We start from the raw sequence: 14,232 nt of genomic DNA, 5'->3' as shown, positions 1-14,232 counted from the left end.
AAAAAAAAAGAAATTATATATATATATATATATAAATACATATATATTCTATATAAAAATATAAATTTTTATTTCAGTACAATTTAAATGTTTTTAAAAATAAAAATAAAATCTAATTTTTCCTTAATAAATAAAAACAAATAACAATATAATATATAAAATGCCCTTGTTTAATTATAGACAGTAAAAAAAAAAAAAAATAAAAAATAAATAATAATAATAATAAATAAATAAAAAAAAAAGAATTGAGTCTTATTAAAAATATATGAATAAAATAAACAATTATTTTCTTTATGATTTTAAATAAAGTTTCATTCCAAATTTTGTGTTGTCTGGCAAGGACATTTTAGATATATCAACCTGGAAATAAAAAAGAAAAATATATAAATATATATATGTAACAGTGTGTGTTAAATCATGCATATAATTATATCAAATAAAAAAAATTCATATGTTTTATTTTTTTTTATTTATAAAATATAATTTTTACCTGGGAACCTAGGGTTATTGTCACAAATTCATTATATTTGTGTGTTAAGGATAAGGCAACTTTAGTATCGTTGCTTATTTTGGTTTTTACAAATGTATTTTTATTATCAAGATACCATATTGAAGCAACATTTATATTTGCTTTTTTTTCCATTATATTTTGAACAACTTCTACACTTATTGCATTGTCGTTTATACTCTTGTTTTGAAAAAATAAATTAAGAGCTAAGGATCCATAAAAGTGCTTATTACTTGGGATTCTACAAGGTAAAATATATATATATATATATATATATATATATATATGTGTACATAAATAAATAAATATAAATATATATATATATATATTTATTTATATGTTATATTTTTTAATATTACGATCTTAGGGAAAATATGTATAAATTATCTTTGTGTTGCTTCGTATATGAACCACCAAATGAATACTGCAAATTATTTATATCCATATTTCCTTCAAGTAAACCTATATACATTTAAAAGAATTAATATACATTTATATTAACACATTAGTATAAAAATGTAAAAATAATAAAATAAAATAAACATGGTCATCATAAATAAATAAATAAAATTAATATGAACATGTGCAGAGATAATCTACATAAGTACACATGGGAATAAACAAAATATATTATCACAATTTAAATATATATATATATTTGTGCTGATTTATGGATATAAAATGTCTACCTCCGAATTTAAAATTTCTAAATTTTGGATGTGAACTGACATGAATATATTTAAAAGCAAAATTTCTAACATTTACAGATGAAAATATGTTCATATTATCTGTAGTATATTCACTATAAACTTCAAAAGTGTCATCTTCTTTTCCATTAGTTTTGGTATATTTTCCACAAAGATTTAGGTTCTTTATAAAACCAGGCTAAAATATTGAAAAAAATATATATATATATATATATAAATTAAATAACGTTTAGATAATATTTTAATATATATCTATGAAACCTCAAAAAAATAAAAAATATAGACGTATAATATATTATGTCTGTTCATATTTTTTTTATTACTTCATATTTTATATCTAGCAAGCTTATTCCAGAGTTATCAAATTTTATTTCATTTTTGGTATTGTAAATATTATTTTTGAAATTGGTATATATACTATATGTGTTATTCGAAAAGGTAAAACCACTCTTTAAAAACTGAACGAAGAAAGATATAATTTTATATATGTATATATATATATATATATATATACATATAATTATTACATAAACATTAATGTATATCTATATATTCATTTTATTACTGGATGTTTTGAAATACTGCTGTGTTCGAGCTCAAATTTACTGGAGAGAGGAAAATCATTCTTTAATAAATCTAAGAATAAAAAGGAAAAATATGTAGAATTTAAAATTGTTATATTGCCAATAACCAAAGATAAATAATATATATATATATGTATATGTATATATGTATTATTTATATATTAAATTATTATTATTATGATGCTTCCATTTGAATTTTTTTTTTTTCTTTTTCCTTTGTGTTTCACTTTTTTCGGTATTACCTAATGAAGGCTTATTCAATAATTTCGGAAAATCCATTTTATAAATTTATACAAAATATATATTTAAAAGAAGAAAAAGAGAAAAAAGGAGAATATACAATACTATTCAAAGTTATTATAATATATATATATTTTTTATATTCATAAATGATATATATGGTTTAAATATATATAATATTTAAAATAAAGGCTTTTTTTTTTTTTTTTTTTAATAAATACTCTTTTGCTGATATCATATCAGTGTAAGGATAAAAAAAAAAAAAAGAAAAGATAAAGAAAAAAGATATTTATATATAAATATATATATACATATATATATATTTATATTTCAAAAATAAAATATATATATGTTCAGAATTTTTTATTTTTGCTTTGATTTCCTTTTAAGATGTTTATATAGAAAATAAAATATTCAATATATACATACATATATGTATAACAACTATATTTTAATATTTATTGTTTTATTCATAACAATATTTTTATCAAAAGTAAAAAAAAAAAAAGAAAAAAAAAAAGAAGAAAAAAAAAGAAAGAAGAAAGAAGAAAAAACATTCAAATGGTAATTTTAAAAAATAGTGACGTAATAAAGTATTGAACATATATATTATATACATACATATATAAATATATTAAATATATTATATGTATATTGTATATGCCTTTGTTTCGCTTTATTATTATTATATTTTATTTTATATTTTATTTATATTTTTTATTTTAATTTATTTTTTTTTATTTTATTTTTTCTTTATATATAATAGAAAAATAAAGATCCATACACAATGAAATTATTACATATAAGTGTTTTATGCTCAGACATGGTTTTAATAACACTTTATAAATAAAAAAGGGAAAATTGAATTAAAATAAGAAAAAAATAAAAATATAAAAAAGTAATAAATAAAATAAAATATTATAATTATAAAATATATATTATCTATTAATTATTAGAATAATTATTTTTAATTATTTGGTTTTATAATAAAAAAAAGGGAAAAAAAAAAAAAAATTATATATATATATTTATATACATATATATATTTTATATATTTATTATTATATTATTATGTAATTATATTATTACATATATGATAAATATATATGTAAATATAATATATTTAGATAATAAGATCTTATTGCAATTATATAATAATTTTTATTATTTTTTCTCATTTTTTTAAATTTCTTTCTTACATAAAATTTTTAATTTTTAATATTATTAATTTTTAATTTTTTTAATTTTTTATTTTTAAGATCCTAAAACACACAATTTGTGAATAATAAAAAATTAAGAAAGAATGAGAAAAAAAAAAAAAGAACATTTTGAAAATTTTCATTATTTTTAATTTTAAATTTATATGATTATTGTATTTTCATATGTATGAATAAATTTATCTTTATATATAAATATTTAATAATTTATTTATTTCATTTATATTTAAGATTAAAAATAGTAATATATATATATATATGATTAAGTGATAAAACTTTTTTGTGAATATATAAATAAATCAATATGAAAAAAAAAAAGAATGGATTTTCTTGTTTTTTTAGAAATAAAATATATATAATATCTTAATTGATTATATATATTAAAACTACACATTGGTATTATATATATATATATATGTATATATTTTTTTTTTTTTTTTTTTTTTTTTTTTTCTATTTTCCCATTTTTTGTGTACCACCTTGTGATAATATATACTTTTGTTCTTTCATTGTATACATTTGTGTAAGTGTATATAAATAATATAATCGTTTCCAACCATATATATATATATATATATATATATATATATATATATACATATATACATACATATATATTACATATTATTAATAATATGCTTATTTGTTTATAAAAGAATGGAGGACATTTTAAACGAAATAATATCATTAAGTGAAAAAAAAAGGAAAGAAGAACAACTGAAAGGTATGGAAGAGAAAGAAAAAAAGCATGAGAATGATCATATTGTAGATATAAAAAAAATAAGAGAAGAAAAATCGGAATACGATTTTAACATAAGAAAAGAAAATAAAGATACAATAAAAGATATTATTACAAAAAAGAAGAAGAAATCAAGTGATAGTATAAAAGATGATAATACAAGTATTTATTGTGATGCTTCAACTATATGTACAATTGATGATGATATAAATATTGAGAAAGCAAATATATTTAGTAAAATAATACATGATAAGAAAATGAATGAAGATAATTATAGTAATATTAGTAGTATAAATAATAATAATTATGATGATGATATATTATATTTTAATGATTTAGAAAAGAATATTGATGAAAATACACCTTTAAAAGTAAATGGATATAATAATAATTTAAATTCTTATTTATTACATGTAAATGATATTAATACAAATATTTCAAGTATATACAAAAATATTGATAAAATTAATGTTATTAAAAAAAAAATCGATTTAAATATTTATGATAACGAGAAATTATATAATAAAGTTAATGTTATTATAACCAATTCAGAAGATATCGTAAAATATATTAAATTAAAAATTAATGAACTCAATAATGAAAATAATGAATTCGAAAAAAATAGTAATATGGTCAGCGAAATTAAATTAAGAATTAATATTTTTATTGATGTTGTAAATAAATATAAAAGCTGTATTAATAAATATAAAAATATTTGTAATCAATATTACGAATATGTTAATAAAAATATTATAAAACATTATAAATTAATACATCCTAACTTAAATGATCATACCATACATAAATTATTAAAACAAAATAATAATAATGTAGAAGACTTTTTAAATATTAATAAAAATTCTTTTTATGAAAAAAATATTTTCTGTACAAGTGTAGAACAAATAGAAATTGAAAAACTTAAAAAAAAATATAACGAACTAAAAAATTTAGAAAATAATATATTATCATTAAATGAATTATATATAGAACTAGCATATGTCATTAAAAAAAGAAAAAATCTAATTAATAATATTGAAAATAATGTTTTCCAAGTTAAAGAATATACACAAGATGCTCTTAATAATATTGTTGACGCAAAAAAATATAATGCTATGATTAAAAAAAGAATATTATATTTTAGTATCTTCTTATTAATTGTTGCATTTATTATTTTATTCCCCGTATTTTTCAACTACACAATATTTTAAAAATAAATAAATATAAACATAAATATAAAAATATATATACATATATATATATATATATATATATATATATATATATATTTATAATATGGGAAATTTTTTTTTTTTTTTTTTTTCATATTTTAAAAATATGATATTTTTTTATTGAAAAAATTAAATATCTTGTGATTTCACTTTTTTTTTTTTCAAATAATAAAAAATACATATATATATATATAATATATACATATATGTTATATGAATTTTATATATGAACCACATATTTTTTCTTATTAAAAAAAAAAAAAAAAATTATGAAAACTAAAACCTTTTTTTTTTTATTGTTAACATTTATTAATAAATATAAATAAATATATATATATATATATATATATATATATTAATATTTTTGAATATATGTCTATCTTTTTTAATCAGCAAGTTTATTATATTTACTTAGGTTTATTAGATAAAAATTTTTTATTATGTACAAAATGTGCAATATATATTAACACTCAAAAATATATATATATATATATATATATAAATATATCAACATATAATATATATATCTTGAGAAAGAATCATACAAATGTATAAAATGTGGTCACATAAAAACAAATAAATTTAATATATATATTTATGTACACATTTAAAGCTCTGTTCATTTTTTTTTTTTTAAACGTAGAAAAGTAATACATAACATACTTATGGTATATATAGAGGGAAAAAAAAATTGATATACATTATAAAATGTTTCAAATTCATTTCACAAATTCGAATTATATTCATCATATATTTCTAATATAAAATTTCTTAATATTGACGGTGTAAATATATTTCTCATAGGATCCTCATCAATTATTTGGTTTTTATAACATTCACAAATAAAACAATATAATACGCAATCACATAGAGATGATATAAGGGTAATAAAATAAGACGAAATAATTCCGCATAATATACCAATTATCTAAATGAAAAAAAAAATGAAATTAAATATATTATTTAATAATATATATATATATATATATATATATATATATATATGATATATATATTTTTAATTTTTAAAGTTACAAGGGAAGCAAAAAAGGGACTGGGTATAAAATTAGATGAAAACAAATCATTATACCTTTGAAAATTATTAAAAATCTATAGATAGAAAAATATATATATATTAATATATGTATTATGTTATCATTTTTATGAAAAACTTTGCGTATAAATATTCTTCAAATTAACATATCATGATAAGCATTTTATCATATTACATTAAATGACAAAAAAGTAATAATCAGGGTAGTAAAACATGGGAATATTATATTCAATATATAGGTTATCTACACAACAAAGAAATATATATATATATATATATATATATAATTATATTGTCTCTTTTTTTTTTTTTTTTTTTTTTTTTTAAGTATATTCTTTGTTACTCCATGCAACGCTGCCGCAGGGGATGTTGAATTTATTAGTTTTTTACATGAGGTATCACATGCAAACAAATAATTATATGAAGATATAGACATCTATATAAAAATAATAAATACATTTCTTGTAAATTTTATTAAAACAAAAATATATATATATATATTTATTTATTTATATTTTCTATTTTAAATATATTATTTTTTTTATTTTAAATTTTTAAAATTTCAAAAGAAGCATACTTCACAATATGCAGCTGATGTATAAGAATCGATTATCTTAGAAATAGGCCTTAAAAAAATATCTGTAAAATATACATATATATAACATATTAGTTTTATTACAATACTGACTATATATATATATATATATATGTTGTAAATAATCATATTCATGTTGTATTCCTTTTATTTTTTATTTTTCATTTTTTTTTTCTTGTTACAAAAATTATGCTTTATCTTATGTATAATATGATTATAAAAAAAAGGAAGAGATAAAGTGCTATTTGTCCAAAAGAAAATAACACGTAAAGGCTTAAACAATAAATTAATAAAACTTGATAAAATCAAACTTCCCAAATGATAATTTATTATTGTTTCTAAAAAAAAAAAAAAAAAGAAAAAAAAAAAAAAAACAATATATATTATAGAGATATATTTCTTTTTCTTTATTCAAATAATATCTATTATATCTTTCAAGCCTTCATTTTTAATATAGATTAATTACTCATAACCTTCCAGACATTATTTTTTTTTGGAAAATTTGATTTATCACTAAAATACCATACAGTGCCTACAAAAATAAAACGATACACACATAAATATATACATACATATATATATATATTATTATTTATATAAAAATGAAATAGTGTATTTACCCAAATAATTTATAGTAAACTGATTTAAGCTTTGTAAAATTTCACAAATAAAAAAATAGGAATACACCCATAATCTGAAATATATCATTAAAAAAAAATATATTTAAGTGATCAATTTATTTTGTTACTATATTTTTATTTTATTATATTTTATGTTACATAGAAAAAAATGAAGAACTTTTGAAATAATAAAAAATTTTTTGAAGGGGCATTATTTCACTAAAACCATTCGTATCTAATTCCATTCGCAACTAACAAAAATGAATCAACAAAAAATATATATATATATATATATATATATATATATATATATTTTTATTTATAGATTTATTCGGGTATATTTAGGTATAGCTAGCCAAATTAATTGTATTAAATAAATTAAATTAAAAAAAAAAAGTTAAAAAAATTCTGAACAGCTAGCTATTTCTTCCATTTGTCATTTATTTCATTTAGGCTATATTACTATAACAAAAACTTACCCTTTTTTCATGTATCCCTCCAGCTGTCATTATCATAACATAAATATATAACCAAATGAAAAACCAGATAAATGATATACCTGACACAATAATGGGGGAGTAAATTATATTTTTCATTTTATAAATGAATTTCAAGGTAATTCCTATTATCTGAGATGTGTACTTGTAGGTACTTTTATATATAAAAAAAATAGAGAGAAAAAAAATGGATTGAATAAATATGAGGATACATATAAATATGGAAATAAAATATTGATGGGAAAAAAGGGATGCTTTGACAGGATTATATATCATATATAAATGTTTATGAATAAAATAAATGGGTAAGAAAAACATCAAAGAAACAAATGATATTAAAAACAAATAAAACGTTGGAGTTGATGACATATATAAGAGAAGTAAATAAAGGAAACATAACACAATAGTAGTAGAAACAAAAAGAAATATAAAAATAAAAGAGTTATGAAGAGAAAATAAATTAACAAATGTTTTATATCTGTTTGTAAATATAATATTTGCAACTTTTTCTCTTAATAATTTATCTTTAGGGTAACATATATTCATAATATTTACAGTATCATAATATGGAGAATTTAAAGAATATTCAACATACAAATTATTATTTGGGCTTTTTGTATAATCACTATATATTATATTTGTTGCATTATTTCCTCTTTTATCAATAACCATATTATTATTATTTTTTTTATGAGAAAAAAAATAGGATTCTACAAAATATTTATTCTTATCTTTATTTTTATCTTTATTTAAATCTGTTATATCTTTTGAAACAATATCAGATGATGGACAAGACTCTAAGCATTTAGCATAGGTACTTAATATTTCAGGTTTATTTTTTTTAGGAGTAAGAGGGAAGTATAAATATGGATATTTATATAGTTCATTTCCACATATTTTCCCATTGTAATTTATGCCATATAATATACGACTATATTTACCATAATAAAAATAATAGCATATAATAATCAATGAAATCATAAAATAAGTAACAAAATAGTTAATATATTTTATATCTGTTGCTAATCTTTTTTTCCCTTCTTTTTCCTCCTCAACATTATACATATCTACGTGTTGTATATAATCCCCAGGATTACCAGAAATATATGTTAGAGGTGTACCTAATGGCACACGTTGATGTATATTAATATTATCATTATTTATATTATTGTTTTCATACATGTTATAATATTCCTTCTTATTTATTATTATACTGTTTTTGTTATCCACTTCTTCTAAAAGTGGCTTATATTCACGTTCTTCCATCTCGATGTAATTCATAATAATATTGTAAAAAAAAAAAATTAAATTAATTTAAAATATACAGTTCTATAAATAAATATATACATATATATATATATATATATTTTCAGTGTAATTATTTTTTAACCAGTAGAACAAAATCAATTATTCTAACCTTGCAACAAAAATGAAATAATTAAAAATTTAAATGGATATACACACAGTAATATTATATATATATATATATATATATATATATTTTTTTTTTTAAAACAATTTGTATCATATACTTACTATTTTTCGTTATATGATTAAATAAATATATAACAATATTTTCCTTTTTATTCTACACAATATGGTATTTTTTTTATTAAATTATATTTTTTCTTAATTTTAATTGTATGTCTACATTTTAATAAGAAATATGATTAGCCATTTTACATTCATAATAAATATAATTTTTAGTTTATATATATATGATAAACTTTTAAGACAACTATTTATTATATACGTTAAATTAAAAATGTAAAACGTTCCATTTTATTATTATTTTTTTTAATGCTACTATAAACAATGCATTAAGAAATTAATAAGGATTGTGATTTATTATTAAACAAGAACATAGGCAATCATTAATATATATATATATTTTATATTTTATGTTCTACTTATTATGTGTGTGCAAAATATTGTTTATAAAAATATTTTATATTTTTGTGTGCGACTATAAAATATATGCTTATAAAAAGAATTTTTATATTTTTATTATTGTATATTTTATGTTTTGCTTATTATATTTAATATATTCTAACATTAAAATGTATTTGCATTAAAAAATGATAGGGACATATTGATATTATTTAAATAGACATTCATTATATATATATTACATATTATTCTTTATATATATATATATTTTTTATACTACTTGTATTAAGGAAAAAACTAGTAAGATAAAATATATCAAAAAGATACAAAAGAACAAGACAAAAGTTTTTTTATTCATACTATCCTTTTGTACACAATACAAAAAAAACAAAAAAAATAAATATATACATATGCTTATGTATATGGACATATATTTTTAAACATATATGTATTACAAAAAAAAAAAAAAAAATTAAAATATAACGTTCATTTTATAAAAATCGATATTTGTTTTTTAATATTTCCTTGAATTTAAAAATATAGCCTCCTAGAATAATAAGAATAATAAATATTATAAGGAAAAGCGCAAAGAGAACTTCATTGTATAATTTAAATTTTCTATAAAAAAATAAAATAAATAAATAAATAAATAATACATATATACATATATACATTTTTTTTTTTTTTTTTACATATATATAATAAAGTACGTGTAAAATATATATTCACAAGGTAACCTTGAAATAACATGTTCTTGAAATGTATTTATTTGGTATATCATAGATCCATGAGTCCAACTAATATTATCTATTTTGTTATTTAAGTTATATTCATTATTATAATATACTTTGTCGTGTAAATAATTATTTTGTTCCTTATTTTCAACCCCTAATTAAAAAAAAATATATATATACACATATATATATATATAATAAAATTAATAGCACATATATATCTCATTTAATTATTAATTTTATATTATTTTTTTATTTTTTTTTTTTTATTTCTTATCATTTTGTTTACTATTACAATATTGCTTCCATGTATGTGAAGTACCTGGTGAGTGATATGAAATATTGATATCATCATTTATAATTAAAAGTTTACTATTTTCATTAAACTTAAACCCATAGAATAATAAAGAATAGGACCATATAGATTTCCAACAAAATGTAGTAATTTGATTATCCAAAATTTTATTAGACATATTATTTTTTGTTAATTCGTATAAGTTCATGTTACAAATTTTGTGTATATGTTTCTTCATTTTATTTAATTGTAGATATTTTTTAAAACCTAAATAGGTTATAACTTTTTTAAATTGACCATGTAAAACAAATTGATTATTTTCTAGATTAGGTTGATATATTCCATTGAAACTACAAGAAGATAGAAAACAAGGTTGTTCATAAAAAAGGTTTTTTGTATATTCTAAACATTGCTTAAAATTATTGGATCCAATTATTTTTACTGATATATTTATATATAGTTCTTTAATTTTTTCATTAATTATTTTTTCAAAAAGATATTTTATCATATCATCCTTCATATTATCATTCTTCAGATTATCATTCATTTTATTATCATTCATTTTTTTCAAGACATTATTTAAATATCCCTTGTTTTTAAAATCTTCATATATATTATCCATAAGGGACATATTAATGTTTATTATATTTAATCTAAGAACACCATTTGAAATAAAATTATCATAGCCCTCATTACCATTAAATTCGTACATATCATTAATATTATCTTTATGGTTATAATTATTATCATCATTTTTTATGTCATATATTTTTCCTATTTTATTTCCATTCACTTTTTTTGGAATGACAAATTGGCTAGTTATCAGATTGTACGTAGGCAATATTATTTTCATTTCATAAGGATAAGGCAAACATGGATTTTGTACAACCATTATAGTATCTTCTTCTGAGTTTCTTTTAAAATCTTTTATTGTCTTTATAAAATTTTCAATATCATATGGCTGGTCATCATATATATTGTATGTATAATCATATGTATCTTTAGAATATCCAATTGGATAATCTTTTTGTGAATAATTTATATATTTTATAATTTCTTGTAATAATATATCCCAAATATTTTGATATGATTTATTTGAACTATTTATATTATCTTTTATATAATATACTTTTTTTGGATTTGTGTAAAGGTATTTTTGTTTATAATAATTATAAGTGTAATTTAGTTTCTTAACATTATCATTTGTATGGTCATTATTATGGTGATTATTATTTTCTTTATTATTGTTATTTATTTTGATAGTTGAAGAAAAAAAAAACGAATTATAATTTGGTAAGTTCTTATAAAAATAATCATTAATATAATTATCATTATAATCCTCATGTTGTAATATTTTCTTTATATTTCTTGTACTCAACTTTTTTATTATTCCTAGACATAAATATATATTTACTCTAAATAATGCGTCTATCCAACCATATCCTATAAATGAATGAGAATATAATCTTATTAATTTATTATTTAATAAAAGTGAATTGTAATTTTCTAATATATTATCATCTATAGGATAGAATGTTATTTGAGTAGAAGATCCTCCTAAATCTATTGCACCATATGTATTATTAGGTTTATAAAAAATAGAATTTAATAAATTATTTACAGCTAGCCATCCATATATTCCTTCTTCTTCTCCTGATAAAATTCTTGCATATTCATTTAAAAAATTAAAAGGGTTATAATTATCATTTGATAATATATTTTTTATATATTTCATTCTTAAATTCCTTTCTTCTTGTTTTAAATTTCTCATTCCTCCTGTTGCTTCAAAATAAAATGGATATGTTTTCCATTTTTTTTTATTATATATATATATTTTTTTTTCTATTAAATGATCAATAACTTTATTAATTAAATATATTAATATATCTTTTATCTCATTATAAGAAATAGTAGATATACTTTTTTTTATATTAGCATTAAATATTTCCTTCACTTTTGTTAAATTATTTTCTTCATTCTTATTTATTACTTTATATTCTTTTCTTTTCCATTCAAATAAATGGATTCGGGTTCCATTGGATCCTGCATCTATAATAATTCCATACTCCTTTTCATTTTCTAAATATGATAAAAATATATCTTTTTTAGAACAAATGTAAATTAACCATATTATCACTAGTAGGCATATAAGACACAAAAATAATATTTCATTAATTTTTTTTTCTTTTTTTTTTTTCTCCCCCTCAATATCTTTCAATATGTTATCCTTTCTTATGCTTATATGAGTTTCCTTTTTTCTTTTTTCTATCAAAGGTCGTCCGATAATGTTCTCCATTTTGTATCTAATATAACAATAAGAGAAAGAAGAATCGGTCCTTCAAAAAAAAAAAAAAAAAAAAAAAAATGTCCTTAAGCCACTAGAAGGAATATCCAAACAAGATAAAGATCAAATATATGTATGACAAATATGTGAGGTTATACATATTTGTATATATTATATAATACAATATAAGAATGATCATACACAAAAGGTTTACATATATATATGTACATATATATGTACATATGTATATATTCTTCTTTTACTTTTGAATGAAAAAAAAAGAAAAACCTTATCTATCATTATTTCCACAAAAACTTACTACCACTTGAACGAATTTACAAATTAAGCAATTATCCATTTTATTGATTCGTATATTAATTAAAAATATTTTATCATATGCTAATTATCCTATACCCTTTGTAGATAACTCGAAAAAAAAAAAAAATAAAAAAAAAAAAAATACATACATATATATATATATATATATATATATTTTTATTTATTTATATAAGATGAAGGCTAAACAGAATATAATCTAAACGTATATCCTATCAAAATGTACATTTTTTTTTTTTTTTTTTTTTTTTTTTTTTTCTTTTTGGGATACTTTAAAAATATAGAATATCCATCATAGGAATATATTACCATATATATATATATTATAAATTCACATTTTAATTTTAATTTTAATTTAAATTTTCTTATATCTATACTCTTGTATATATAAAATAAAAAAATTTGTCATTATATTATTTTTAACATAGAAAAAATTTATACAAATATATGTTATATAAATTTCTTTTTTTTTTTTTGGTCTCCTCATATTAAATATATAAATAATATATATACAATAAAGGGGTAGAAAAAAAAGAATTTGTTTAAAATATACCTCAATCTTAATTATCATACATAGAAAGTAACAACACAAAAAATTACTTTTTTTTTTTTTTTTTTAAAAAAAGAAAGTATATATTATATAGATTATAAATAATATATTAAATGTGAATATTTTATTTTTTGTATTCATTTTTTGGTTTAT

At 17.5% G+C, this 14,232-nt stretch overlaps 4 protein-coding genes across 4 annotated transcripts; 1 reads left to right on the top strand and 3 right to left on the bottom strand.

Moving 5' to 3' along the window:
* Nucleotides 1-291: 291 nt before the first annotated feature.
* On the bottom strand, nt 292-2,078 carry PADL01_1432100 (voltage-dependent anion-selective channel protein, putative; the record flags this gene model as incomplete). The annotated part of the gene is made up of 7 exons (XM_028684595.1): nt 292-360; nt 491-749; nt 868-970; nt 1,198-1,393; nt 1,539-1,673; nt 1,781-1,851; nt 2,042-2,078. The coding sequence occupies 7 exons, from the start codon at nt 2,076-2,078 to the stop codon at nt 292-294; spliced, it is 870 nt and encodes a 289-aa protein (XP_028540657.1).
* Nucleotides 2,079-3,913: 1,835 nt separating this feature from the next.
* PADL01_1432000 (syntaxin, Qa-SNARE family) lies at nt 3,914-5,203 on the top strand (the record flags this gene model as incomplete). The annotated part of the gene is made up of 1 exon (XM_028684594.1): nt 3,914-5,203. One exon carries the CDS (start codon nt 3,914-3,916, stop codon nt 5,201-5,203), a length of 1,290 nt encoding a protein of 429 aa, XP_028540656.1.
* A 745-nt stretch (nt 5,204-5,948) lies between these two features.
* PADL01_1431900 (conserved Plasmodium membrane protein, unknown function) lies at nt 5,949-9,271 on the bottom strand (the record flags this gene model as incomplete). Its single annotated transcript, XM_028684593.1, has 10 exons — nt 5,949-6,152; nt 6,260-6,334; nt 6,454-6,522; nt 6,622-6,714; nt 6,856-6,917; nt 7,056-7,211; nt 7,340-7,405; nt 7,494-7,567; nt 7,653-7,744; nt 7,973-9,271. The coding sequence occupies 10 exons, from the start codon at nt 9,269-9,271 to the stop codon at nt 5,949-5,951; spliced, it is 2,190 nt and encodes a 729-aa protein (XP_028540655.1).
* Nucleotides 9,272-10,371: 1,100 nt separating this feature from the next.
* On the bottom strand, nt 10,372-13,205 carry PADL01_1431800 (apyrase, putative; the record flags this gene model as incomplete). The annotated part of the gene is made up of 3 exons (XM_028684591.1): nt 10,372-10,498; nt 10,618-10,768; nt 10,904-13,205. The coding sequence occupies 3 exons, from the start codon at nt 13,203-13,205 to the stop codon at nt 10,372-10,374; spliced, it is 2,580 nt and encodes an 859-aa protein (XP_028540654.1).
* Nucleotides 13,206-14,232: the final 1,027 nt, after the last annotated feature.

This window comes from Plasmodium sp. gorilla clade G2 (assembly GCF_900097015.1).
Source record: "Plasmodium sp. gorilla clade G2 genome assembly, chromosome: 14".
NCBI classification, from domain to species: Eukaryota; Apicomplexa; class Aconoidasida; order Haemosporida; family Plasmodiidae; genus Plasmodium; species Plasmodium adleri (nom. inval.).
This window is presented reverse-complemented; position numbering and strand designations above follow the sequence as displayed.